At 42.1% G+C, this 26754-nt stretch overlaps 1 protein-coding gene across 6 annotated transcripts; it reads left to right on the top strand.

Moving 5' to 3' along the window:
* Positions 1–504: 504 nt before the first annotated feature.
* Positions 505–26754, top strand: pax2a (paired box 2a). Of its 6 annotated transcripts, none has more exons than XM_085369216.1 (13): positions 505–547; positions 1972–2137; positions 2789–2809; positions 3266–3463; positions 6933–7018; positions 7193–7312; positions 8261–8305; positions 15215–15390; positions 17304–17424; positions 23560–23775; positions 24941–25042; positions 26345–26431; positions 26633–26754. In XM_085369216.1, exons 1-13 carry the CDS (start codon positions 505–507, stop codon positions 26752–26754), a joined length of 1503 nt encoding a protein of 500 aa, XP_085225342.1. The 6 variants fall into 6 exon arrangements, with proteins under 6 accessions (XP_085225342.1, XP_085225340.1, XP_085225343.1 ...); XM_085369214.1 differs by having other exon boundaries at positions 1960–2137; XM_085369217.1 differs by having other exon boundaries at positions 26614–26690.

The following is a 26754-nucleotide window of genomic DNA, read 5'->3' as shown; positions in this document are numbered from 1 at the left end:
GGGGACTCGCTGCTCTGTACTTCGCCGTGTCCATGTTGTTGTCATCTCCGCCCCTATCTGATTAAACCACAGAGCCTGCCGGTCCACCACGCCGTCAGAGGAGAGGGATTTTTTTTTCCGGTCGCAGATTCCTGAGCGGAGCAGTGGAGACTCGGTTTTACGCTTCTGTTTTCCTCATGATGTCCCTTAAAAACAAACAGTGACCCGCTTCGAGCCAATGTTTCCGCGACTGGTGCGCTCTGCACACGCGTGGGTCATGCACTGCACCTGACAGCCCCTTCTGCAGACTTTTGAGTTTAGACTTTTTTTTTTTATTCCAGGAGGAAAACTTAGCATCGCGCCCAAGAAGTTGTTCACTGCTTGTTCACCGCGGACTCTTCCCACACGGACTGTGTTACACCAACATCTAAATCCTTGATTGTTTTTTTCTTTTTGTCATTTAAGCTGCATCACCGAGGCGAAACGGCGACCTCAGTCGATTACCTTTCTTTCCTTTGCTATCCCATGGATATTCACTGCAAAGCAGACCCCTTCTCAGCGATGCACCGTGAGTATGCTGAATTAGTTTAGAAACCAAAAACATGTCTGTCATCCTACTTTACTTTTAAGCGCACAAAAAAAAAAAAAACGATCCTGTGCACTTGCAATGATTGCGCTCTAATTTAAATAGAAATGAAACAGTTACGATAGCGAAATGTAAGGTGATTGATATTTTTTATTGGGCCTCGCTGTTTTCCCCCCTATTGTCCAATGAAATGTACACGATTCTCACATCTAAAATCTTGCTACCTTTACTTTTTTTTTTTTCCAAATTGATTTTTTTCCCCCACTGGTTGACTTAAAAGGCTAATTGTAAAAATATAGTTTTAGCAGTTTTTGACGTTAATTTTATGATAATATAATGCAGAGTAAATAATAACAGATGGCTGATGAATTAAAATAAAATAATAAAAAACGGAAGATTTCTGACTTATTTTTAAACCCACGTGGGTGAAATCCGCTTTTATTTGTGTGTTTTTAGTTTATTATCTTTAAACTTTATTAACCCTGAGGTTGGTTGTGGGAAATATGTAGGTCTGTATTTAAGACACAAGTGGAGAGGGGGGGAGGATTTAAAAAGAAAAGAGTTAATTTAAATACAAAGCTTTTATTACCTGGGAAATCACCTGCCACATTCAGGCTACTTTTAGGGAGGCAGGGAGCACGCTGTGTGCAAATGGATGTAGCCTTAACGTTTCACTTTATTAACAATCTCTCACTTTGATTCGGATGGTAAAGAATTAAAGTGACGACAGAATTTAGAAAGCGTCTGCTTTTTTCTGCTTGTTTTTTCCTCGCGTATTCCCTCCATATGATATGCGTAAAAGAAGACCCGGACTCTGTGTGAATTATTTATCCCCACCTCCTTCGCACAATCCGCGTTTGTAATATGAGTTATCAAAGCTTGTTTTAATTATTTACAATAATTGTGCAAGGAAAATTAAACAGGTTGAAACGTAATATCTGCGACATGTGTTAGGCTGCAGGAGGGGGGGGGAGATCCTTTTGGAAAATATTGCCTAACCAAGCCAGTGAGCAGGGACAGATGAGATCCTGGAAATGAAAAAGAAAAAGCAGATAGATTTTATTTTTAAATTGTGATATTTTTTTTCTTTTATATTTCACTGTTACATTTGCTGGGCAAAAATCCTCTAAAAATTGAATGTTTTAAAATTAGTTTAAAATTGTGGCAGCTTTAATTCATTTATTATTATTATTATTATTATTATTATTATTATTATTGAACAGCATCAGAGTTCGCTAATATTCAGATTTGCGTCACATTGTGTGTGTTTGTGCTACTTTGATTTCATTTACTCTGAAAATTCAACACACACACACAGTAGAGGGCTGATGAGCACACACAGCAGTGTGTTCTGCAGGTATGTAATGTTATGTCCCCTCCTCGTGTTGCTGTTGTATCCCACGCAGGGCACGGCGGTGTGAACCAGCTCGGCGGGGTGTTTGTGAACGGCAGACCCCTTCCCGACGTGGTGAGGCAGCGGATCGTGGAGCTGGCCCACCAGGGCGTCCGGCCCTGCGACATCTCCAGACAGCTACGGGTCAGTCACGGCTGTGTCAGCAAAATCCTCGGCAGGTAAAAGGGGGGATACACTACCAAACAGAGCCCTGTGTGTGTCAAACATCAATCTTCTATAGCTGCTATATGCGCACCCAGCTCTATTTCAGCCTCAGTCATCGGTTATATAGGCAGGTCATTTTTTTCTCTCCCTTTCTTTCTTTCTTTCTTTCTCTCCCTCTCTCTTTTTTCTTGAACGCAGCAGTTCTGTGTCCCAGATTTTCAATCCATCACCTGCAGCCCCACAAGAGAAAAGCATCATAATCATGAAATAAATGTTAAGAGGGGAGTTTACAGCTAAATATTAATGAGAAAAAATATCCCAGAGAAATATGAGGCTGGCTGTCGGTGACGAAGAAATGGTGCTATCGCTTCTCTACAAAAGAAAGAAAGAAAGAAAGAAAGAAAGAAAGAAAGAAAGAAAGAAAGAAAGAAAGAAAGAAACTCGAGTTGGAATAAAAGCGGCAAAATCCAGAAAACTACCACAATCTACCCAAACTTGCCTTTGAGCATCAGATGTTACTGTGAGAAATAAACGCCAAATATATACTTTCCGTTCCTATATTTGTCCATCGGTGTAAAAAAAAATAAATAAATATGAGCAATTAGGTAATTTTACTTGAGAGCAGAAATGCTGTGAGATAATATTCTGACATATATTTTTTTCAGCTATCAGAAGGCATTTCAGAGGTATTTCATTTCACACACACTGTATGTTTGTCACCAACATTTACCAGTAGGTCATGGTGGCATGTAGTGCATGCTACTGTAAGCTTATGCAGACTGGAAATGAGGTCCAGACTGCGCTCTTACATCTAAACTATCCTTTGTTCTGTCCTTCTCACTGCTCATATTGTTTAATTTTAATTATACTGCTTTTTTTCGTTGAAAATCCGCTTTGTGCGCCTTCCAGCTGACACTTAATTAGGCCCATATAACAGCACACTTGCAGGCCAATTAATAGATTAATGCCGCCATAATGTTCGTAGGTATTTTTTTTTCTTTAGCCTATATGTAACTGCAGAAGATCGATGGAGATTGTTTCCACACAAACGATTTTGTTAAAGCCACCTTTCTCACTGATCACACGACTGATTTAAATAAAGGAGGGATCCATTCAGGAACACTCGCTCTGTCCCCATGCAGGTACTATGAAACCGGCAGTATTAAACCCGGGGTTATTGGTGGCTCCAAACCAAAGGTTGCAACTCCAAAGGTGGTGGACAAAATTGCAGAATATAAACGGCAGAATCCAACCATGTTCGCTTGGGAAATAAGGGACCGACTACTGGCTGAGGGCGTCTGCGACAATGACACGGTTCCCAGCGTTTCATCCATCAACAGGTAGGTGGCACGGCTTTATTTTATTTCTTAGAAGGCGCGCTAAACTGCGCCAAAGCGCGCAAACTCTTCCAGGAATAAAGCTGTGAACTTATTTCTTTTTAAACGTCTGCGTGCAAGTGATGGAAAAAAACAGGGGGGAACAGATAAAAAAAACAAAAAAAAACAAGAAAGGAACTTTTTGTCGTTTACCAAACTTAAAAAAAATAAAAGTGTAGCTTTTTTATCCCCACATACAAGGCTAAAACGAGCCTGTTAGGGGTGGTCTCATAAGTGCAATTCAATCCCCTGTGCGGCCCTGCGCAACACAGCCAGCACTGCCGCTGAGGCTGGAGCCGCGAAGAATCACATCTGTCTCGATAAAAACCGATCAATACAGCGTAACCAGATCCAGAGGCAGAAGGAAATACCCAACAAAGTCGTTCAATACGCGGACCACAGAGGCGGCAGCACCATCTTTATTGCCAGCCAAATGGAGGAAGAGAGTGACAACAGACCACATAGGCTTTTACAGGACAGTTTGTAAAATTATTATTATTATTATTATTATTGTTGTTATTATTATTATTATTAGTAGTAGTAGTATTATTCGTATTATTCGTATTATTCGTATTATTCGTATTATTCGTATTATTATGTTGTGGCTGTAGGAGCTGATTTAACTACAGAATTAAATCAACTAATGTAGAAACTGCAAGAAAAAAAAACATTCGTCCAGAAACAGAGGTGATCTGCGGGTATTTGTGGGATAAGGGAGTTTCTGTTCCACGAAAACAGCGAAAGCAGTAGACACCCTACACCTTCACCTTTCCACATGAAGCAGGACAGCAGCAGACAAAGTGTCTTTAGACAGAGGACTCTGGTGAAAAAAACCCCTCTGCATGTGTGCAAAGTGAAAAAGCCCGCAGTGCCTGCCAGTGATGAACTTTGGTTAGGAGGCACTGTTCCAGAGAGCTGGTCATCAGCATTACATTTTAATGAGCTGAAGAGAGTCTCATAACACAAGCAGCTAAATGCAGGAGATGGATGAATCTTTGCTAAATTTAAATTTAAAAAAACAACAACAACAACAGAAAGATAGGGAGAGGGAAATAGCAGAAAATCACATGGCTTTGGAAATTATATCTTCAATAGGTTCTTAGCACTATTGTGTGTTTGCACCTGTTGTTTCTAAAACCACAGCAGTTTGTAATCCATTTTATGTCTAGTTTTTTTTTTTTTTTTACAAAAATAAAAAAACAATTTTTGATAATCTGCTCAGTTTGAACTTTGTGGAACAGCAGGACAGGGAGGAACATGTCCTTTGAAACCGCATTAATAATTAACTCTTAGACTTTGTTGCACTGCACAAATCTGCATTTTTTTTTCATTCCTTAAACATGGCATCACAAATCAAAACATAGCAATCAGTGAGCCTTACTCCACTTTTATTCCCTAAAGTCTTTCTTGGCATTGAAAAGAAGTTAACTGGCACTTTTAGCAAAATCTTCTCTTTGCTCTGTATAATTGTGAAAGTACTGGCTTTTTAAAATATTAGCTTAATTTCTTGCTTGCTGATGTTAAAGGGAGGAATGGGAATGGTGTGGAGGAGGAAGAAAAGAACGAATAGAAGTATTAGAGCCAGTCAAGAGGACTGAAAGGGAGAGCGGACCCCTGGTGGTCTTTGTGGTTAAGGATCTGACCTCTGCTCTGTTGACTAAAGAGGATGTCCTGGCTTTAAACACATTTTTCCTGCATTAATTATTAAAGATTACACAGAGACTGGGTTGCACTTTGTTTTGTTGTCGCAGAGAGAGGAGTTTCCATCCGCTGCACCATGCCCAGTGAACAAAGGCATAGCCGTGAGCGAATTTCAATCATATTGATCCACATTTTAATACTTCTTTGGGGATTACATTTTTTTTTACAACTGTGAAACACCAAAGTCGTTAATTCATCCATCCAAATTGCTTATTCAATATCAACAACATAGACTTGAAACAAAGTCCTTGAATTTATGAGACTCCCTCGAGTCATGAGGTCAGATAACTGTTGTGGTGAGATGTTAGAAATTCAAATATGATATTGATGTGTGTTTTCTGGAGGAGACTACCTGCCTTTGTTGCCCCGCCTGAAGGAGAGAGCACGGAGGACACATGAGATAGTGAGGGGAATGAAAAGAGTCTGATGTACATTTTTGCCCCTGAGGACGTTAACCCCATAGATGCCTGATTCAGAACTGATAGCTTATTGCCGGATGCCACATGTGAGCGCCATTCGCCTCATTTGCAGTCTGTAGAAGTCCGTTTCTGTCACATACCTCTAAAGTGAGAGGGCACACAATACTGCCTGTTATTCAATGATCTCAAGTTGAGCTGTCAATCAGAACATTACCATAGTCACAGTTTAATGTAATGCGATCATGCCCCATAAGAGCTGAGCTTGTGCAAATCCCATTGTGCTCGTCTTCCTAAAAGAAATACAGCAATCATCAGATTTACTGTAAAATAAAATTTGCCTTCATTTGTTTTAATTACAGCCTGCTTTAGTTTTTTATTTATTTATTTACTTATTAAGTGTACAACAGATTAATCGGCACCGGAGGTGACAGCAGTCTCAGCTTCAGCAAATAAGATGCTATTGGTTTCCTTTCACAAATAATGTATGGTTCACAATTTGCATTTGCTGTTCCTCTCTGCCATTCGTTGTCAGTTTTTCTATCTGGGAGTTCCAATCAATAGGGTCTGATCCTCGGTCAGCCCGGGGGATTCCTGCGTGCTACACTCGTCGAGTGAAAAAGGGCAAAAAAAAGTGAGAAATACAGAAATAAATCGGCTACCAGTAAAGAAAGAAAGAAAGAAAAGTAAGAGATGGAGGTTTGAAAGGCAGCTATTGCAAAGTACAGTAAAGCTGATAGGACACTGGACAGTAAAGAGAGTTGAAATGAGAAAAGAGGATGAGAGTGGGAGTGAAAGATCAGCTTTGAGAGATGGAGAGAGAGAGAGAGGAGAGCAAGGAGAAAAGAGGGAGTGGGGAGCAGGAGAGGCAGATTATTAGAGTTGGCCAGGTAGAGCCAGTGAAGCTGATCATTGAGGTGAATTGATGTGATTTCATGCTTTGTTTGCAAGATCATTCAGACCAAAGTGCAATGAAGACTTTCCCGCCACATCACATCTTACTGCTATAGGGACTTTATCATATTTCTAACCTCAGAATCCAGCTAGATTGAATCCAGAGTCTCAGGGGGCAGCCCCCATTCAGTCTTGCACAGGAGACGAGAGATTGCTCCTAAAGCCCCGAGATTGGCTATTGGTGACAGGGGCCTGAATATGAGGATACAAGTGCCCCAAACGATGGAGCACTTGTACATGCACAGATGTAAGTGGACGTGATGTGTCATGTTTAAGTGTCCTGTGGCGGACCGGTACGGTGTAAAATCTCAATTCTCTGAAAGCACTATTGATTGATCCGTGTGTGTTGTTCCCCTTACCAGGATTATCCGCACCAAAGTCCAGCAGCAATTCCACCCATCCCCTGACGGATCTGTTACACCACTCTCCACGCCCGGCCATACCATAGGTGAGCATCAATACGGCTACACAGGCCAATCAAACGAACAAATCGGGGCTGCAGAAAGAATAAGAAACGGAAAAAAAAACTACACATGAACACATATTAACCCACGTTAACCTGAAGAGACACACAAACACACACAGTACTGCATGCGCACTCTAACTCTGCTTTCTCCGTCAGTGCCCAGCACAGCCTCCCCTCCTGTGACCAGTGCCTCCAACAATCCCGTAGGATCCTACTCCATCAACGGCATTCTGGGTATCCCCCGCTCCAATGGTGAGAAGAGGAAACGAGACGATGGTAAGGGAAACATAAGATCCCTTTGTTTGCCATCCTTTTAATTCTTTTCATCACTCATCTCCTACTTTTTTCCTGTGTGTGAAGAAGATGGCATTTATGACAGCGCTGCAGCCAAGTGTGTTTTTGTGTGCTGTCTCCAGTGACTTGTTATGCTGTATATAAGGCGGGATGAGAGTTGCGAGAGTGCTGTGATTCAATCAGCTTTTCGATGCCCTACGTTCTACCATACGCCTACAGAGCTGTATCTCAATTTTATACCACGCTCAGATGTATTGTAGATATCCCATACAGCTGTCATACAACTCTAAAGCCCTTCGGAAAAGGCATCAACGCTGCTTTTATTCCAGTAAAGTAACAAACAGCAGAAAAAGTAGCTCTTTTGAAATTTCCTGCTTTGATCCTGTCAGATAAGTCATGATTTATCATTATGGACTATATTTTTTTTTAAAGATAAGGATTGATTGATTTGATTATGATTTTAATTATATTTTTCCACGATGATTCAAATAATTTTAAGTATATTAAAACATCCCAAAATATTTTTTTACTAGCAGGGGGCAGGCAGCGAATAGATCTATATACACCCAAAGATTAAGTGAAAGCCTATCCAGTCCAAGCCAGAATTTCTCATTCCGAGGTAAAGCTAGAGAGTGGACACACACACACACTGCCTGAGGGCTAATAGATTATCGGTTGTGCAAACAATTGGCTTTTTTAATGCCTATGAATTAACATGTCCCTGGTGGAGGCTTGAACAGGTGTAGGAACAGACCGGTGGAGGCAGGGAAGGGGCTGTGTGTGTTTGTGAGTGTGTGTGTGTTTGTGCATGTGTGTATGTGTACAAGTGTGATTCTGTGCTTTGAGGTGGCTGATGGGATGTTGAAAATGATCTCAAAGAGCACTTATCAAAACAGGCCACTTCCTTCTTTTATGTTTCTGTCTCTTTAGTTCTCTGGAGTGGCAACCACTTGGATGGGAGGAAAATAGGACATTGTAAGTTTAAGTTAGACAACCTTCTCTTTTGCTTTGGTCAAACAGATCACAATACTGTCACGCACTCTATTTGCTCTTCCAGGGTAATGAGCTTATGAGGTGTGGTGTGGCGGGGAAGACTTTTTCACACAGATTATCTCCCTAGTAATGAAAACGAATAAAGCTAAATAGACTAGAAAATCACGTTTTCCATAGATTGTCATAAACACAATGCAGTTTATTGCAAAAAACAAATGCATATTTACTAACGACTCTATTTTTCTCATTTCTATTCAAACTGACTTGTGATATAAAAGTTCCAGTGCAGGTTTTTTTTTTTGTATTTGGATATTTAATTAAGTAACTTCATTTAATTATTAACCCCTCATATTTTAGAATTATAGCGTCTTTTTTTATTACCAAAAATAAATAGGCACACCTATACAGCAGAAAATATCCATTTTTTAAAGCTAAAATGTTAACATGCTTCTTTGTCTGTTGTAAAAATATAATTAATTTGGGGGGAAAAGTTAAGCAAGATTAGAAACAAAAGGAGATCAGTGCAGGAAAGTGTTTGATTTTTAAATCTACAAATAACTGACTGGACTTTGCACGTCTGTATACTAGTAATTCCTTTAATGCTTGTGCCTGCGTTGTGATAATCTGACCGTGCTAAATGAAAAACCATTTCACACTTTTTGTGCTGATGGTGGTTGCTGGTGATCCTGCTGTGGTTGAAGTCAGTGGTTGCCCTTTTAGGAAGAAAAAGGTCCCCATTACTGCAGGGCTGTAGAGATAATGTAGTGTGACACGCGTTATGTACACCAGGTCCCCGTAAGACGAGCTTCAGGGACATAGGTGCCATAAGAGCTATTAATCTGTCCTTGTCATGTGTTATTGCAAATTAAAAGTAGCATGTTACACTGGACGGCTTTGAGTGAAGATGGGAGGAGGAGCGACAAGAGGAGCAGGGGAATTTGTCGAAAAAAAGTGGGTTTATGAGGGAAGGAGGGAACAAGGAGGTCCAGGCAGCCTCAATGAGAATTGAGCAAGGATTAATTTTAGGATCTGTGCATGCCTGCGAACACACCTATGCACGGAAATGTGTCTTTTATGTGTTTGTGCGTAACTTCGTGGCTTCCGATGCTCTTCACATAGTGAACATAGTGACATTTAAAAAGAATTTGCAATTCTGCAGAGAAAAGCTATTAATTCACAAATTAACATCTCTCCCTCCCTCCCTTCCTCCCTCCCTCTATCTTGGATGTGCATGCTATCGAAAAGACAAAAGAAATAGCCTTAAGGGGGGAAAAGAGAGAGTCTCAGTCCTATCTGTGGAGAGATTGGTTTGCATGTCTGCAAGCAGCGATACCAATTATGCCAGTGCTGGGAGAATGCGTCTCAATGCGCCCCTCTCCTTTGCCCCACCGCTCCCCCCACTCCCTCCTCCCACCACCACTACTACCACCACCCCACCCCGAATCTATCCATAGCCAGATTTATTTGTGTATCTCATTACAGGAAATGGAATGTTGTTCCTGCCAAATGCATTAATAGTGAAGTGGGGAAATTAGCTTGTTGTACAGCCTGCTCTCACCAAGTCATTTAAACCTATGGTGGAGTTGGAAGCCAAGAAAAGACAGAGAGGATTGGGTGACAACTTCTGTGTGATTGTAAAATGTGTATTACAGCGCTATAAGTCCATGCAGTCGTTTGCAAGGTTTGAGGCCTGCGGTAATTTCTCGCAGACTATTTTGAGCTAATTAATATGTCACATACTTGCATGCTATAACTTGTTCTCTTTGTACATCGAAACATGTTTTTATTAGAGCTGCAGCTTAGTGTTTTCTTAGTCTTAGTATATACTGACAGGTTACTGCTGACCTTGTTGCTTGTTTGCAGTCAGGTTGATGTGACCTAACTATATGTTTTTCTCATCGCTGGCTCTCCAAGTCCTGTGCAGAGCCCGGTGGAGCTCTGGGGAGGACAGGCAGTAGGGAGCCACGGTGATAAATTAGATAGAGAAAGCAAAGGTCATAACTTGTGATTGTAGCGTGGGTGTGGGATAAGTGTAGAAGGAGCTGATGAGTGTGTGAGTGGGGAGGGAAAAAAATACGGCCTAGCAGGTTGCTCATTCATGACATAAAACCATGATCATCGGCAGCAGCCGGAATCATATCAACCTTGCTCAATAGCTTGAGCGAAAAAAAATGAATACAGTCACTGTTTTGATTTGTTCACATTTGATATTTGGCCCTTTTGGAGATTGTCCACAATGTATCTTTTAACACACGTGACCCATTTGTGGAGTTTATATCAGTTACTGTATGGATTTAAACCTGGGCCTACACTGGTTGACTAGTCAAGCCACTCCATGACAATGAGTCAATAGAGGATCACTTTAGAAAATAAATGCATCCAGAGCAAGACAGAAAAATGGAATCATGAGCACCATGATGGCCCTGATGGGGTGTGTGTGCGAGAGAGAAAAGCCCAGGTTTGAGAGGGGCCACAGAGCGTAACATAGAGACAAGAGGCTGTTAGGGCCCTGACAGTAGAAGAGGCACAAAAGGGTCCACACTGCATTCCTCCCCCTCCTCCTTCTGTGATCTATCGCTGTCTTTCTCTTCAAGATTTCTTTCCTTCTCTCGTCGTCCCCTTGTTCTTCTTCTTCCTGAGTCTTGTGGTTTAGTAACGTGGCTGTGCGAGCTCCAGCTTACAGTTGTAAACAACATACAATGAGAGCCGTCACAAAAAAAAATTTAAAGAGAGGAAATTTACTCAGTGGAGAGGAATCATGTCAGAGAAAAGTCAATTATGGGCAGCAATGCAGAGAATTAATGGAGCGATGCATTACTCAGCTTGAGGAAGGAGAAACGGCACGAGAAAAGTAGGGATACGTTAATTGCATTTCTACAAATACTCACCACACAGGGCGGCTGTGTTAAACGGCAGACTGAAAGCAGAGGAGGACAAAGAAAAATACAAGATGGGCATAAAACAGTGAGAGAGACTCTGTGGCAAATAGCAAAAAGAATTTCACATATTTAGACGTATGAATATTCCTTTGAATTTCTTTTGCAGTTTTTGACAGATTTGTCCAAGTCAAATATTTTCCCCTCAAATCTGACCGATACAGTGTCTTGCTCAAAGAACCACTAACCCTGCATTCAAAGGCTAAATAACTGCCACCAGATCTTATTAATATTCCAGAATATACATTTAAGTGGTTTTATTTATTTATTATAAACTTTCTGTCAAATCTAGTAAATAAAACAAATAAAATAAAGTGGAGATCTGCGAAATCCTGTCAATGCAGCCGCGGTGGAAGCAGTGAGAGCAAATATCAAACAAGCATCACTGTGCCTGCTGACAGTCAGTACACTGGTTGGGGTGCTAAATCGAATTAATAAAGCTCTTAAACATGCCACAACATAACAGGATCTTAACAGCCATGGCAGTGTTGCTGCTTCTCTCCCTCTTTCTCCCCCACCCCACCCACCTCTCTCCTTTCCGCTTCAGAGCTTTCATAAATATAGCTAGCTTACAGGGAAGGAGTGTTCACCCTCTGGGTATACCAGTTTGTTTGCGCTCTCTCTCTCTCTCACTCTCTCTCTCTCTCTCTCTCTCTCTCTCTCTCTCTCTCTCTCTCTCTCTCTCTCTTCCCAAGCTCAACAGCATTTTTTTTTCTCAAAAAAAACCCCCATCAATAAATGATCCACAATTTGCGATAGCATCATTCCACCTATCAACAGAGGCCGAGTAAGTAAAGCAGCCTCTGATCTGAGGGACTGCATGTCATTGATTTACGGAGAGAGCCAGCCAGTGTGTAGGGATTCATTTGCCTTTCAAACAAGCCTCCACCTCTACTTTTCTCTGAGTTATCTTATCATATAAACAGGAGAGATGAAAGAGGGACATTAGTGCCACCACACCATCACAGGACCTTAACATCCCCCAAAACACGACAGATACAGCTGAGGTCTTTTTCACAATAGCTACTGTTACTGGGAAAGTGTGTGTGTGTGTGTGTGTGTGTGTGTGTGTGTGTGTGTGTGTGTGTGTGTGTGTGCGTGTGCGTGTGTGTGTGCGTGTGTGTGTGTGTGTGTGTGCGTGTGTGTGCGTGTGTGTGTGCGTGTGTGTGTGCGTGTGTGCGTGCGTGTGTGTGTGTGTGTGTGTGTGCGTGTGTGTGTGTGTGTGTGTGTGTGTGTGTGTGTGCGTGTGTGCGTGTGCGTGTGTGTGCGTGTGTGTGCGTGTGTGTGTGTGTGGTACAAAAGGCTGAAAGTGCAAACATATGAGTGGTCTGATGAAAGCCTACAATAACTTTTAGGTTTAAAATCTCTGAATACATAATGATAAAAAAAGCACATTTTTCAACACAACAAGGTCGAACAGCACCTGTTTAAGCTGATCAAAACAAAACAAAAATTTAATGTGGGAATGTCACCTTAGCAGATTCTTGTTTTTATCTCTGTTTGTCTCCTCACACTTTTGTGTTAAAACAAAGAGACGCAGTCAGACGCTGCTGTGGGAGTGATAAGAGAATACCTGCTGAGACACCCAAAGGGGTTGAAGAAACACTAAGAAAAAGAAACAAACCAGTCAATGAGACAAACACACACACACACACACACACACACACACACACACACACACACACACACACACATGCGTGCAGTCTGACAGTCGTGCTTCACACTCCACTTGACACACTGACTGTCAAAAGGATGAATCTGATTTAATGCAGCTATCTTATGATATATAGCAGACGTGAATCTCTAATGCCGAATACTGAAAATAAATGATTTGCTGCTTTTAAAAGGCCAAATCAGTCAATTTTTTAACACATAAATTTGAAAGATACTCGCATATTTTCACAATTACAAAACTGACAAAGTCTCTATCATTAGAAATTTTACAAGGTTACTTGTATAAGAAAAGCTTTAACTCTTTCCCCCATAAAGATGACCTCACCTGTACCCTTAATGATGAGTTTCGATAGCTCAGTATTAGAATAGGTACATGCAGATATCACCCTCACTGACCTTAAAAATGACAGAAACTGCTCAGTTCAGAAAAGAGGAATAATCGTTACTCATAGCAAGCATCCATGGAGGAAAGTGTTGACATCCTGCATTTTAGTTGCAAATTATCAGTCTTGTGTTAAGTAAGTTTCCAGAGAACACAAAAAAGTATCTTATGAGGGGAATTTATGTCCTTTCGCTGCCCGTTCAGAGGGCCTGATTAAGTGTATAAGGTGATGCTGAGTATAAACAGGCTCCACATAGTGAATGACAAGCACTTGCTATTGATCAAGCCTCTTTTCTCAGACCAGCTGATGTGAGGTAATTAATGACTCCATTTTCTTCTGTACCACACACAGCAATTGGGTTTCATACAGCAAAACTACTGTTCCTCCAACGCAACACCCAAGGGAGCTGTTTGAAAAAAAAGAAAAGAAAGAAAAAGCCAGGGCTAAAATATTCTGTTAACTCATGGTAAGAAAACACATGTGGCAGGAGAAAAATCAGATTCCTTCATAAATGTTACACAAAGCAAAAGTCAATATATTTTAGCAGTGAAACACACACACACACACACGCTCTCTCCCATCTACACATAACACACACTCATACCCAATTGCAGTCCTCTATTCCATTCTCTCCATGGATCTATTTCTTGGTGCGAATCGGGTTCATCCTCTGGCCTCAGCCATTGAGAAAAGGTCAAGCAGCCGAGCAGAATGGCAATAACGCCCCTGAAATGGTACCATCAGTGGAACATGATTGATCAATTGAATTCCATAGCACAGAAAAATGTGGGATTAAGTAGAGTATTATACGCACAATGAGTTGAGGCATGATGTTCATTCCAAGTTCATTTCGCCTCCCTCCTCTGCTAGCGGATCAGGCAATCAATAGCGGCCTTGCATATCATATATCACCGCTGGCTCGCCCAGGAGAGAACATAATCTGCTGCAAATTTAGAATGACAGATTTGTACGGGAGCTAAAGCCCTCATCCGCTGTTGGTGGCGCAGTATAGGGAGGAAGGGGAGGGTGGTGGGAGGCAGCCAGGAGAGTGGAGGGGAATGCTGGCTGGAGGTTTTAGCTTTAGATCTTTTTTTTTTTTTCATTCAGTGCTCAGGACATGATGAGTGAGCAGAGGGAGAGCTGCAGCCGCGGCAGTGGACTCCCTGGCCGAGTTGATAGGGTCAGAGATCAGAAGAACGAGGGAAGCACAGGCTCATTTGTTTATATAGAGTGTGACCAAGTGAGGAAATGCATATGATTGCCCCCAGACACCCCGTCCTCATTCGGCCCTGAGTCCCATCCCCACTCCATTCTGTTTTCCACAGGACAGGTAATATGTGGGGGATGGAAAGAGAAGGAAGAGAGACAGAGAGAGGGAAGGGTAATATGTTCAGGAAGAAATAGTACAGTTAAATAATGGCTCTCCATTTCCCGCCAGCAGAATGAGAGGCTCTGGATGTAATCGCCAGCCCTACTTTCTCTTCCTGAAGCACACGGTCTGCCTTACAAGTATATATTTGCACTGACGGTAATCCATCAATTACCATGGACCTATCACATGATGACCATGCTGATGGTGGCTGCAAGGAGTGGCAGGGGGGAGGTAGAGGATTGTTTGAGTGAGTGTATGTGTGAGAGAAGGAAAGAGCGAGAGAGTAAGAGAGAGACAGGAAAAAACAGGGGGAGATAAAAGCCAAGCATGATGGTGGGTTTCCCTGAATTGCCTCATGCCATCACTATCACACCCGCTGAGCTCTAATATTTTTTTGTTTGTTTTATTCCTCGTAATGCTAGCCTGCTAGAAGTAAAGTATGAAGTAAAAAGACTGGATCCACATCCTCATACCAGTGTTGCCCCCCTCGTTCCTTCCCTTTTTTTTCACCTCTTCCTTTCTTTAGATGGCTCTGATGGTTCGGGCCCCGGCAGCGACTCTCAGGGCAGTGTGGAAAGTTTAAGAAAGCACCTGCGGGCGGATGCCTTCACCCAGCAGCAGCTGGAGGCCCTCGACCGTGTGTTTGAAAGGCCTTCTTATCCTGATGTCTTCCCCACCTCAGAACACATTAAACCCGAGCAGGTTCGACACACACACACATTTCTCCCTACACAATAAGATTTACAGCATTTACACTGATTTCTAACAAGCTGTAGTGAACCCGCGAACGCTCTGACACAGGTGACAAAAAGCTCAGTGCAAATTCTTGCTTGAAGCAACCTGCAAACCCACAGCGTATAACAGCGGATAACCTTTATTTACATTTATTAGACTGTTAAACAACAAGAGACTATTAATTTTTCCATTGGAGCTCTATGTGGGTGCCCATGCAGCCTTAGCAGTGCCCTAATTGAGTTCATTTTCATCTCTCCGCGATCGTGGGGAATTACAGCAGCGATAAATCAGAGGGACAGCCCCTCAGCTGGCTATACAGCCCCTAATGCAGCTAATTACCAAAGTGATTTCTACGGCAAGATCAATACCAAAACGAATTGGAAATGACTTGCAATCACAAAGAGTGGAGGAGAAGGTATTAAAAAGGCGAGAGGGGGGTAGCGGAGGGGGGAGAAAAACGGCGTCAGAATGGTCCAGAAAAATCAGTTTTAATTTAATGTAATATTAATCAGATGGCTTTCCACTCTTTCTTTTTTCTCCCTGTTTCCAGAACCCCCTCCTTTTCTTAAACTGGTGAAAAGGTGGGATATTAGGCTATTAGGGGCTTGTCTGGTGTCTGCGTCAGGGCATTAAAAAGCCATTTTGAAGAGGCCAGGCTGAATAGGCCTCATCCCTCCCACACTTCTGGCAGCCATGTGGTCAGGTCATTCAGGCCCCTCTGCGCTTGCCACTCGCCCTCCGCCCAGCCCTACCCGGCCCTACCCGCATCCCATCTGCATGACAAAATGACTCTTGTGCTGCTGAGGCCCAGTGGAATAGAGAGGAACATCCAGCCTAGTGCCAGGGAACAGTTGTAAGCACACAATTAGAGTTTATCTGGGATAGAGGCAGACAAGACTGGGGTCACCAGCTTGCCCCTGTGGGACCCCAACCCATTGAGAGAAACAGATGCACGCACACACACACACTCTTTCAAATAAACACTCACAGACACTCTCACACACACACTTATCCTTTCAAAGAAAAGTTGTGTCAGGAAGTGTCATCTCATTAACAAACAGGATTCATCACAACTGCTAGCAGAGTCTTAACACGAGATTAAGGTGAATAAATATTTAAGACACTGGATGGTGGTTGAAGTTTTCTTCTGCAGTAAACTGTGAATGTGAATCTGTTAAAATAAAATAAATAAATAAAAAAGAAAGACGGCCAGAGTGGCACAGAGTATTTTATAAGAGTGGAACAGGAATGCAACGAAAGCCTCCAATGTGACGTTTTAAAAAATACAAGTAAAAGTAGAAAAACTCATAAAGTGAAAATTCACAATTTTAACATTTTATTAACCCAGTTTTATGTGTTCATCCTGGAGGCAAAGCACAAAGGGCTGTTTTTGAGGTTGTACTCGCCTTTAAAAAAACACACCACATGTCTCTCCTGTAACAAAGCCCTGAATGTCTCCTCCCTTGACTGGTCACAGGGATGACTGCAGTGGAGCACAAAGAGCCAGCTGACACCCCGTCCTTTCACTCCTCTCCCAATCCCTCTCTCATCCCTCTCTCCCTTTCTGCCTTGCCCTCAGACAAGCTCTAATGCATGCATACATCATCATAGGTCTTGGTAAAGCACAAGGAGCAGGGGCAGGGGTGATGTTCGCAGAATTCACAGGAAATGTACAGCAGCAAACACGAGAGGGGCGTTCATCGTGACATTGTTTTTTATATGTCGTCACCTAAACTAGGAAATCTGATCTAAATCCAAGAGCGATTTTAACCAGATCATGACCTGATCTGGTGGAATGTAAAATTTAATTAAAGCAGTGTGAATTGCTGTCTTCGATTCCCACCTGCTCACACATGGGGTTTTTTTTTTTTCGTCTACAGGCGAATGAGTACACTCTCCCGTCCCTGAACACTGGCCTGGAAGATGTGAAGCCGAGCCTCTCCACCAGTGCCAGCTCTGACCTCGCCTCTAGCGTCTCCCAGAGCTACTCTGTTGTGACAGGTACAATCTGACTCATGCTACACTGACGCCTAACAGAATACACACAGTGCTGCAACAAAATACACCGGCACCAAGATGGTCGAACTGTGCGTTCTTTATGATGCCAAACTCTTGAAAAAGTTTCCCAGGTTAACCAGTTCTAATTGTTTTTTTTAAATACCACCAAACTGTCATTTTACCATCAGTTTACTGATCACTTTTTTAGGGTTCCTACTTTAAAAAGACATCTCGCTCTTATCTAAACTTCTACATTATCACTGAATCATTAAGATTTTGATTGCCGTTCCCTGATGGCGTGCACATTTTTCCAGCCATATAAAGTTATCACCAATGTCTTTTTTTTTTTACATAAAGCTCTTTCAAGGCACTTTTTGGGGTGCTCTGTGTATTTCTAAGGGACGGGCTGAGGTAACATATCATCTGAGTCCATTAAATCCCACAGGTCTTTCACGCAACGCTCCTAACTGGCCATTGTGTTAGCCTGGATTGGCCCGCTAACAGATTGACTGGGAGCACTTCTCATAAGAGACAGCTGCTGTTCTCGCCACGACATGACGTTGTCATCAAACGCTATCATAGCCTGTTGATTGACAGCGGCTGGAATAGCACTGTGACTGGCTGGCTGCCTTATGCTGTGGAGAGAGAGAAAGAGAGAGAGAAATATAGAGAGAGAAAGGGGCATTTTTTTGCCAAATCGTTTGCACTGAGAGTCAACAGGTAATTGGAGGTGCAATGTGTTAACTATCTTGCAGTGTCTGTATCAAACATCCCCTGTGTTGGACCGAGTCTGTGGTTGCTTTGCTGTCCAGGTTGATGGACATCTGGTTAATTGAAATATTGTGTCATTGTTGCTGTTGAGGGTGTTTCCCAAGGGAGGTTAGGTTTACTGATGGCCACACTGGCTCGAGAATAATTATGAGCCTTTTAATAAAAGGCTCATAATTATGCAGTGGGAATCAGAGTCAAGGAGTGTACTTTGTGTGTCTGTGCATGTGTGCGTGTGTGTGTGTGTGTGTGAGAGAGAGAGTCTAAGTAAAGAAGAGGAAGTTTGAAAACTACAGCGGCCTTTTCATATGATCCCAATAGTTCAGCCACACACTCAGGCACAGAGCTATGGGAAAAGAAAGAACCCCTTTTTATTCCTGAACATGTGGGAGGTAGCTTTGCCCCAGAAAGTCGGGCCTCAGGAGAAGAAAGGTGTGTTTTTCCCTTTTATGGCGGGCTCCTCCTATGAAAGTGGTCTCGCTCTGGTGAGCACACTCATAGCAGGTGGCCTCCAAGCCACCTGGGGGCCTGGGGGGCCTCCTAAAGCGATACATGCAAGGGTTTCGCCCAGAGTAAAGAGGGAATGAACTAGCAAAACTTTTCTGAAAGTAATATATGACAACATGTTTTGGTACAGCCATTTTAAAGATGTGTTTTGAATATATTGAGCACCAAATTAAACTCAGAAGTAATATCCTGTAAACTTTTATTACCCAATTTTCACAACTATGCAAAGTAATGCATGAGGCATTTGATTGTGTGTAGGTTGTTAGTGCATAATATTATTTTTCCTTCCATTAGCAAACCCTGTAAATAGGAATGTATGCCAAGGCTGAAAAAATGCTAAATTACCTTCCTCACTTAGGCTGGGATCCAATTATCAATAAATTATGCTCTCATACTGGATGGAGCTATGAGATTATATTCATTCTTTAAATGTTTTCTGCTCCCAATTAAAATTCATACAGTTATTGATCTTGTTGATTTTTATGTCCTGAAATTTGCATAATCTATTAAAGATGAATGATTAATGAAGTGCTCAGCTTTGCATTACAGGAGCGCTATAACGAAAGCACGGTCGGCCATCTTTTGTGTCCCGAATGTGTGAAAGAGAAGGTTACCTTGGAGGCAACAAAAATAGGGAGAGATTGATCGCACTTTTTTGCACCACTTACTAAGATGCAACAAATATTACTTAAAAAAAATATTATTTTACATATATCTATATATCATTTTATATATGTAGATAAAAAATCATAAGAAATTATTCTTAAAAGTCTTTTGGATTGCTTTAAAAATGCATTGAATGTAGCTACTGCTAAAATTACAAAAGATATCACATTTAAATGAATGATTTTATACACACTATATAGAAAAAAGTACTGAGCCACCTAGACGTTGCATCTGTAGGAGCTGCTTGGCCATGAAACTCCTGGAGCACAGTTTTTGTACTGATGTTAATGCCACAGGAGGCTCGGAGATCTGCAGTCACTGAGTCAGCAGATCTTTGGCAAACTTTCACACACTAGTCAGCTCATAACTCATGGACCCCGACCTGTAAGTTCACGTGGTCTATTCTAGCAGTTTGTAGCTAAGTTTCTGTGTTTCTCAATGCTTCCAATTTGCAATAATACCACTTACAGCTAATAATCGGATCCCATTACAGTACCATGCTCAAATTGAGCGAGCTATTTAGGACCCAGTCAACTCTGCATAGCTAGGTGCTTAGTTTTATACAGCTGTAGCTACACTGCATATTCACTATTTTTGAACATGTACTGTATTTCCTTATCACCTTATCCTTATCATGATTCAGCTCTAGTGTTTGGCTCCAATTGTGTACCTGCAGTTTTCTATTGATGCTCAAAGAAAGTCAGAAACTTACATTCAGACACGTGCAGCGGTCTCTGTGCAGGCTGGGCCAACAGAGCCTGTGGGATTGGCAGGTGTAAAGTGGCTCCACTCTGGCTACAACAAATCTAGCAGGTGTGAAACGCTGTTGCTTTTTCAATTTCGTTTTTACTTATTTATCTATATATTTCTCACTTTATGCACAAAAACATATAAAGTGCCGAGTGCCTTCTTTCAGGTTAATTTCTGCTGAAATACAAATCAGAATCTGAAGCTGTTTTTATGAGTTGGCAGTACGAGCTTTTCTCTGCTGGGTGGCAAACAACAAGCAGCCACCTAACTTGCAATGCCTGCTGTGTGGCCTGGTGACAAATGACTCTTCTCAGCTCAGTTAACGCCTGCAGCCCCAAGACTGGAAATTAATGTTTATATCACCCCGTCGCTAGCACGCTAACCTTTGAGCACACATTTGATAATGAATCACTTTAAACCTCTAAATGGGGAATTGAAGCTATTTTTGCCTGCATTTGTTTTTCCATAGTTTCCACCTTTTACAAATGTTCTTCTGTTTTGGTTTTTTTTTGGGGGGGGGTTGGTGTAAGTAGTTGTAAATTACCAAAGCTTGAATGGAAGAAAGCAAATCCAGAGGCTGAAATGCTGCGATACAAACATGAATGTGTCCCTGTCTGGGTAAAATTTGAATTTTATTGTCTGTCAGCACAGAAAGGAAGTTTTGCGTGCATGAAAAGTTCTCTGTAGATTGAATGTCAGCCTTTCTAAACAAGAGTTCTCCCAGTAAATGGTTTGTGCAGCAAAGTTCCTCGGTGCACGTTTAAAAATGAAATGCTCACTTGAGAGAAGCCTTTTGTAGCTATATCTGGAAGCATCACTCGGAGGATTGCTGTAGGTTCTTAACAGTCCATTTCTATGGTTGATGGGGTCTCGATGTAGTATCAGTGGTGGAGCAGAGACAGCTATTGGAGAACTCTATACCATCTCCGCTCATTCAAAGATGTGTTTGCTGAGGAGAAAAGTCCCCAAGGACCCTGAGTTTATCTTCCATCTCCATCATCAGGGCCTTCGATTTGACAGGCTCCCTTTACCAGGCGCTGCCTTGTCTCCAGGACAATAAGCAACACCATGTCTGATTAGTTTCAGAGTTCAGTGGTCTTGAACGCAGCATTTGTATCGGTTGTTGTTGCGTTGTAACCCCTGTCTGTTTGACAACGGTTGCTCGGGCGCTGAGAACACGGAAGCCTACAGTAGTGTGGAGGAAGTCTCAGATTCAGTGTAAACAGGCTTGACCTTGACTTCATGTTAGACATCCTCATTCGCAAAATTAAAGTCCCAGCATGCATAGAGTAAGAGCGCAAACCATACTTAACTAATGTTAGTCCCTTGATGATTTCACGCTTGAATTAATACAGGATATATCATGAATTCACAGTTAGACTTTTCAGAAATATTGTTTGGCACAACATCACATTCAGATTCCAAAAGCTGGCAGACAGGACAGGGTTTAGTCTCGGTTTTTGATGCCTTGTGGCACTTAAGTCCTAAATGAAGGTAAATAAAGCCAAATGTACCTGAAATCGATACAGTTTGGTGGATAATTTTGAGTAACCACCCCTTGATTGGTGATCTATTAAAAATTAACTGAAGCCGTAGTCGGTGAGTAGCAGAAATTTACGGTACATCCAGATGTATTAACTCGTCATTAGTGTTTCTTTAGCGTAACGTACTTTGTACCCCAATTATAAACTGTTACCAGTGAAGAAAATAACCTGGCAACGGGGTGTTTCTAATAATAGCGCGCATGAGCAAGGTGCACATAAAAAAGCCCTCTGAATCCACTGCTGCACAGTTGGTTCATTTTTTTTAAACCGCAACACACAATAAAGACAAAGAGAATCAAATTATTTTCTTTTTTAAAAATCTGACTGTCATAAAGCTGTTTTACACTACGGGCTCTCTCTAGTAGAGATTTGCGTTTGGTTCATGGGTTTACACTTGATGTCATCGTGATTTCATGGCTCAGGTGCAGGTGGAATATGATGCTTTGCTGTGTTTCTGAAACAAGCTAGCTGCTAGCATTGTCCTCTGCAGTATTTTTTTCTTGTAACTGGACTTTTGAGAGCTGTTTGAACTTCAAAGGCTTTAACAGACTACATGTTGGCTATAATTAACTGAAGAGCAGAACTAAGCACAAGGGATTTGCCGTCATTCCTAAATGTAGACCCAGTTTTCCAATATAACTTATGACATACTTGGGCAGTACATGTGACAACATTTTGGTCCATCCAATTAAATGGAAAGCCTACTCATTAGAATACTTCTGTTCATGCCAAAGATTCGGGGCAAACGTTCCTTTTAATGATCTGATCATATGTTAGAAAAGATTGTACATTGTTCACACTGTGTCTTTTCCCCATTGTGTTGTCATTTTTCTAAGAAAAGATTCACTCTAATTGCAGTACTTCTGTCTAAATCCACATTTTTAGCTATCACCAAGACAAAGAAGGAGAATAACGTTAGGAGAGCCTACAATTTTATTTTTCTGCTCCTAGGGAAAAGTAGTGAGCAACATTGCCTGTTTCTCTGGAATTAGGTTCTTATGGTTGACATTGTTGCACTCCCCTTCCATTGAGCAGCCCTTATCTTAATGAGGAATCGCAACACACAGTCCTGTTGTAAAACAACAATGATGGGAGAAGCAGCTAATGAGGCTATCATGGTGTCGGGAAAGAGCCATCTCTCCCTGCAGGCCCCCGAAAAAACACAACAGGCTTGCAGTGGGTACGGAGAGGCCAGAAACAGAGCTCACATTGATTGCACAGGTTCGAGAGGCAGAGACGCTAAAATGAAAGATGCCAAGACTCATCAGCCAAATTAGATCAAAGTGCAGAGTTTTGAACTGTCTACAAGCCGGCTGCTTGGTTATTTGTGGGAGTGATTTTGTTGTGAGAAAGCAGCCGTGAGATTATGTTGTTTGTTTTCCCAAAACCTTGGGGAAATTTTTTACGCGCTTGATTGATCAGGCGCGATGTGTTGTTGCAACATTTCACTGGTGTACGTTTCCACTTAGTTGAATGAATTACCGCTAGGTGCATATGAGATTATTATTATAAGCCATGTAAATGAACAAATCAAGTGGTAAAGACTGCTTATCTATTCAGTATTCATATAAAATGTCTGCTTGTGAGTTCTTAAAAGATAGCAAGTTAATGTATTGCTCCTAATTCTTTGGGCTCCCTTTAATTAATACGTTAAATCGGAGAGGGATTTGTAGTCCGCTCTTTCTTTAATTACGAGCGTCTATGTCAGCGACAGATCTAATTTTTTGGCTTTTTGCTGTTACCCGTCTACGCTTGAGTTTGGACATCTACACAGCTATAAATCCATCTCACCATACTTGTGAGTGACTGACATAAACGTATGTACAGATTGTGTGGAGTTGTATGTCTGCATTGTATCAATTTTTTTTCTTTTTCTTTTTCTTTTTTTCCCCCCACCTGCCAGACTCTCACCCGTCATATCCACCTTCCATGTGTGTAAAGCGAGAGCCCCATGAGGCATCCTTTGCCCCCTTCACCCCCTCCTCTGTTGGGGATTCTGCTCTAGCTGACATCTTGCCCCACCAGTCCAGCCTCTCAGTAGATGCATCTACTCCCAGCTACCTTGCCCATGCTCACAGCTCCTGCTACAGCCAGTATGCCAGCCAGCCCTTTATAGCAGGTACAACTTTTCCCACAAGGCCCCGTAGCCGGATAATAATTAAAATGATTTCTTTATTCACTCTGTGCTCACTTTTAGTCTCAGTTCTCAGTTATGTACAAATTAAAGTGGACGCCTCCCCTGTTGCTCTTTTTGGGCCTTGCAGTTGTGTACACAGGAGCAAAGTTGAACGTTTGGCTCTCATTAAAAGCAGACGATCTCTACCCTTTCCCTCCGTGCTTTGCTCTGCATTTGACCCCCTGCTCGTCTCTCACTGTCACAGTAGACTTTCTGGTCCTTACAGACTCATGACAGGGCCAAAGTGTAGGGGGCCACAGGAGGCCAAAACAGGGGGTTTCAAAGGCGCAGATATAGGCTGATACTGGGGCCCGCCTTAAACCCATAGCTGCCAGTCATGTGTGCCCCTTCATCTAGCTGGGTTGCTGTCAGGGTTAATTAAAGGGCTGAATATAAAGCAGAGGCCAGCGTGATGCTGTCATTGGCCTGATGCTCCTAACACTGCTTTTGACACTAGTATGCTATGTTTTGTTGTAGTGTCATGATATTGATATGTGACCCCAGGAGAGATATACATACCGGTATATATAATTGGACAGCAGACATTTTACATATTATTTCTGCACATTTTTGGAAAATCTCTAGTTTTGCTTTTACAAAGTGAGCGTGCCTAAGAAACAGGATGAGTCGATGCATTGTGACAGACAGGGGCATTGCTTGTTATTCTCAGTGGCTATATGCATCACTTCACTTTGGTGATTTTTGTGTTTATGTACAAGACGTTTCCAAAAGCAATATGCTTCGAAGGAAGGTTTTCGTTTCCATCTTTTATCATCAATTTAATGACAAAACTCTTTCATGTTGCTCAATGCAGAAACTTATCTGTAATGTTTACTGGTAGCACTTTTTTTTTTTCTTCTTCCAGAACAATTTTAGTTTGCATCAGCTCGGTTATGACATAGCACATGCCTTTTTTTTTGTGGCTTTTTATTCTTGTGATTAGGCACTCACTACAGGAAAAAACCTCAAATCCAGGAAAGAGCAAGCTGAGTGCTACACACCCTGGACTGGTTTCAGCTTAAACCCACTCTCTCAAGTAGAATATACTTTTAACTCTTCTCCTCGTGACCATCCTTGTGATACAGATCCTCCTTCTGTGTGTCTGCAGGTCGAGATATGGCTAGTACCACCTTACCTGGCTACCCACCTCATGTCCCCCCCACAGGACAAGGCAGCTACCCCACATCCACACTTGCTGGAATGGTTCCCGGTAGGTGATATAGTTAATTCTAACATATTTGCAACACATAGTACCTGTCAGGTTGATACTGTAAAATTTACGGTCACTTAACCCTACAAAAAAAAACCCCAAAAACATCAAACATAAATTCACTGTTGAGACAGCAAGGACACTTTAAATCATTGCTTTTGACTCAAAGGATTGAAGCAAGCTTGTTATAGCTTTGTTAGACTGCGGTTAGCGTGTGGTTAGCGTCTGTGGATGAGGATATTAGATGAACTCGATAGGCGATCACCACAATCAGTGGCCGTGAGATAGGACAGTTCCTCTCAGTTACACTCCAGCTCCCAGTGCTCATTACCCTCGCCGTGTCCACACAGCGCACTCTCACCAGCCCCATCGATAAACACTGCTTTTGCTCCTCTCCTCGCCTCCCCGGACACCCAGGGCTGCAGAGCGTATCTCTTTCCCCTCTACTTAACCTGCAGTTCAGGTTCACAGCAAACAGTTAAGGGTCAAAACACAGAGGCGTGGAGGGCCTGTAAATATTTAAATCACTATCTCTCTCAGGGATGAGCTTAAGTTACACAACCAGCGGTGAAGATGCTGCCAGCATGTGTAGATCTGTGCTCCAAACAACTCAAAACACAAGTCCCTTTATTGCGGCGTGACATGTGCCTAACACTGACAAACAATCAAAGCAGCCGTGTAGGATTAGCACGTGATTTTAGCCTATAGATAGAGGTCAAAACACATATCTCAAATCAAATAAAAAAATATGTGTGTTTTATACAACTGGAAAGTGTGTATGGACACAAAAAGTAGAAAAACACAGCAAAACCTTCTTAATCCAGGGGTTGTGGGTTTTTTGTGTTTTTTTTCACCCAGTGGCGAATAACTAAGATTTAGTGACCGGCCCCAAACACCGTTAAAGCAAAGGCCATTCTTCAGCAGCTTCATATAAAACCCAGCCTTTATAGTGCCATAAAAGAAAGAAACCTGTGGGCCTGCAGCATCGCTCTGTGATATCCCCTCACCCTCCCATGCTTCTCACTACAACCTGCAGGGAGAGGACAATGAGAGAGGGTCTGAAGCAAAGTGTGACTGCCTACAAGCAGGACAAAAGTCCAAACTTACATACAGAACAGAGCAGGCAATAAAACAATTAACTCACCTGAAGGGACTCTGGAGAAGCTGTACAGACGTCCAGAGAACTGATGTGTCAGTAATATTGTTGTGGGAAAAAATCTAATGTAACTGTAGTGTAGGCTTTTGAATTTTTCTATTTATTAGCTTCTTATAAATATGTATTTTTACCATTTTGTTCCCTAGGAGGGGATTTTTCTGGAAACCCCTACTCTCATCCACAATACACAACTTACAATGAAGCCTGGCGGTTCAGCAATCCAGCGTTATTAAGTAAGTGTCTGACATCATTAAAAAAACTGTCATACTGAACATGCTCTAAAATTTAAATCCTATTTAAAACCTAAAAAGTCAGTCTCTGAATATTCAGCGCATCCTCAGAACTTTTACACACGTGTCTTACATCATGTTTGACCTCGTGGTTTCCAACGGTTCGTTCTTCTGTTAACTTTCAGGTTCCCCTTATTATTATAGTGCCGCATCCCGTGGCTCCGCACCTCCCACTGCTGCCACTGCCTACGACCGCCACTAGTTACACCAGAGACCAGCTCAAACTGCAGGGCCAGAGCTTCGGCCTCCATATTGTCCCTGTCTGA

This window comes from Diplotaxodon limnothrissa, linkage group LG13, assembly GCF_057381915.1.
Source record: "Diplotaxodon limnothrissa isolate DT_005_m linkage group LG13, D_limnothrissa_male_GT1.1, whole genome shotgun sequence".
Classification (NCBI taxonomy): Eukaryota; Metazoa; Chordata; class Actinopteri; order Cichliformes; family Cichlidae; genus Diplotaxodon; species Diplotaxodon limnothrissa.
The sequence above is the reverse complement of the archived record's forward strand: the minus strand, read 5'-3'. Positions and strand labels throughout refer to the sequence as shown.

Bases quoted from the DNA above. Each gene is read 5' to 3' on its own strand.
- pax2a (XM_085369214.1), top strand. From the start codon at position 505: ATGGATATTCACTGCAAAGCAGACCCCTTCTCAGCGATGCACC. The intron at 7,019-7,192 runs GTGAGCATCAAT...TTTCTCCGTCAG, and splicing joins CACGCCCGGCCATACCATAG to TGCCCAGCACAGCCTCCCCT. The intron at 15,391-17,303 runs GTTCGACACACA...TTTCGTCTACAG, and splicing joins AACACATTAAACCCGAGCAG to GCGAATGAGTACACTCTCCC.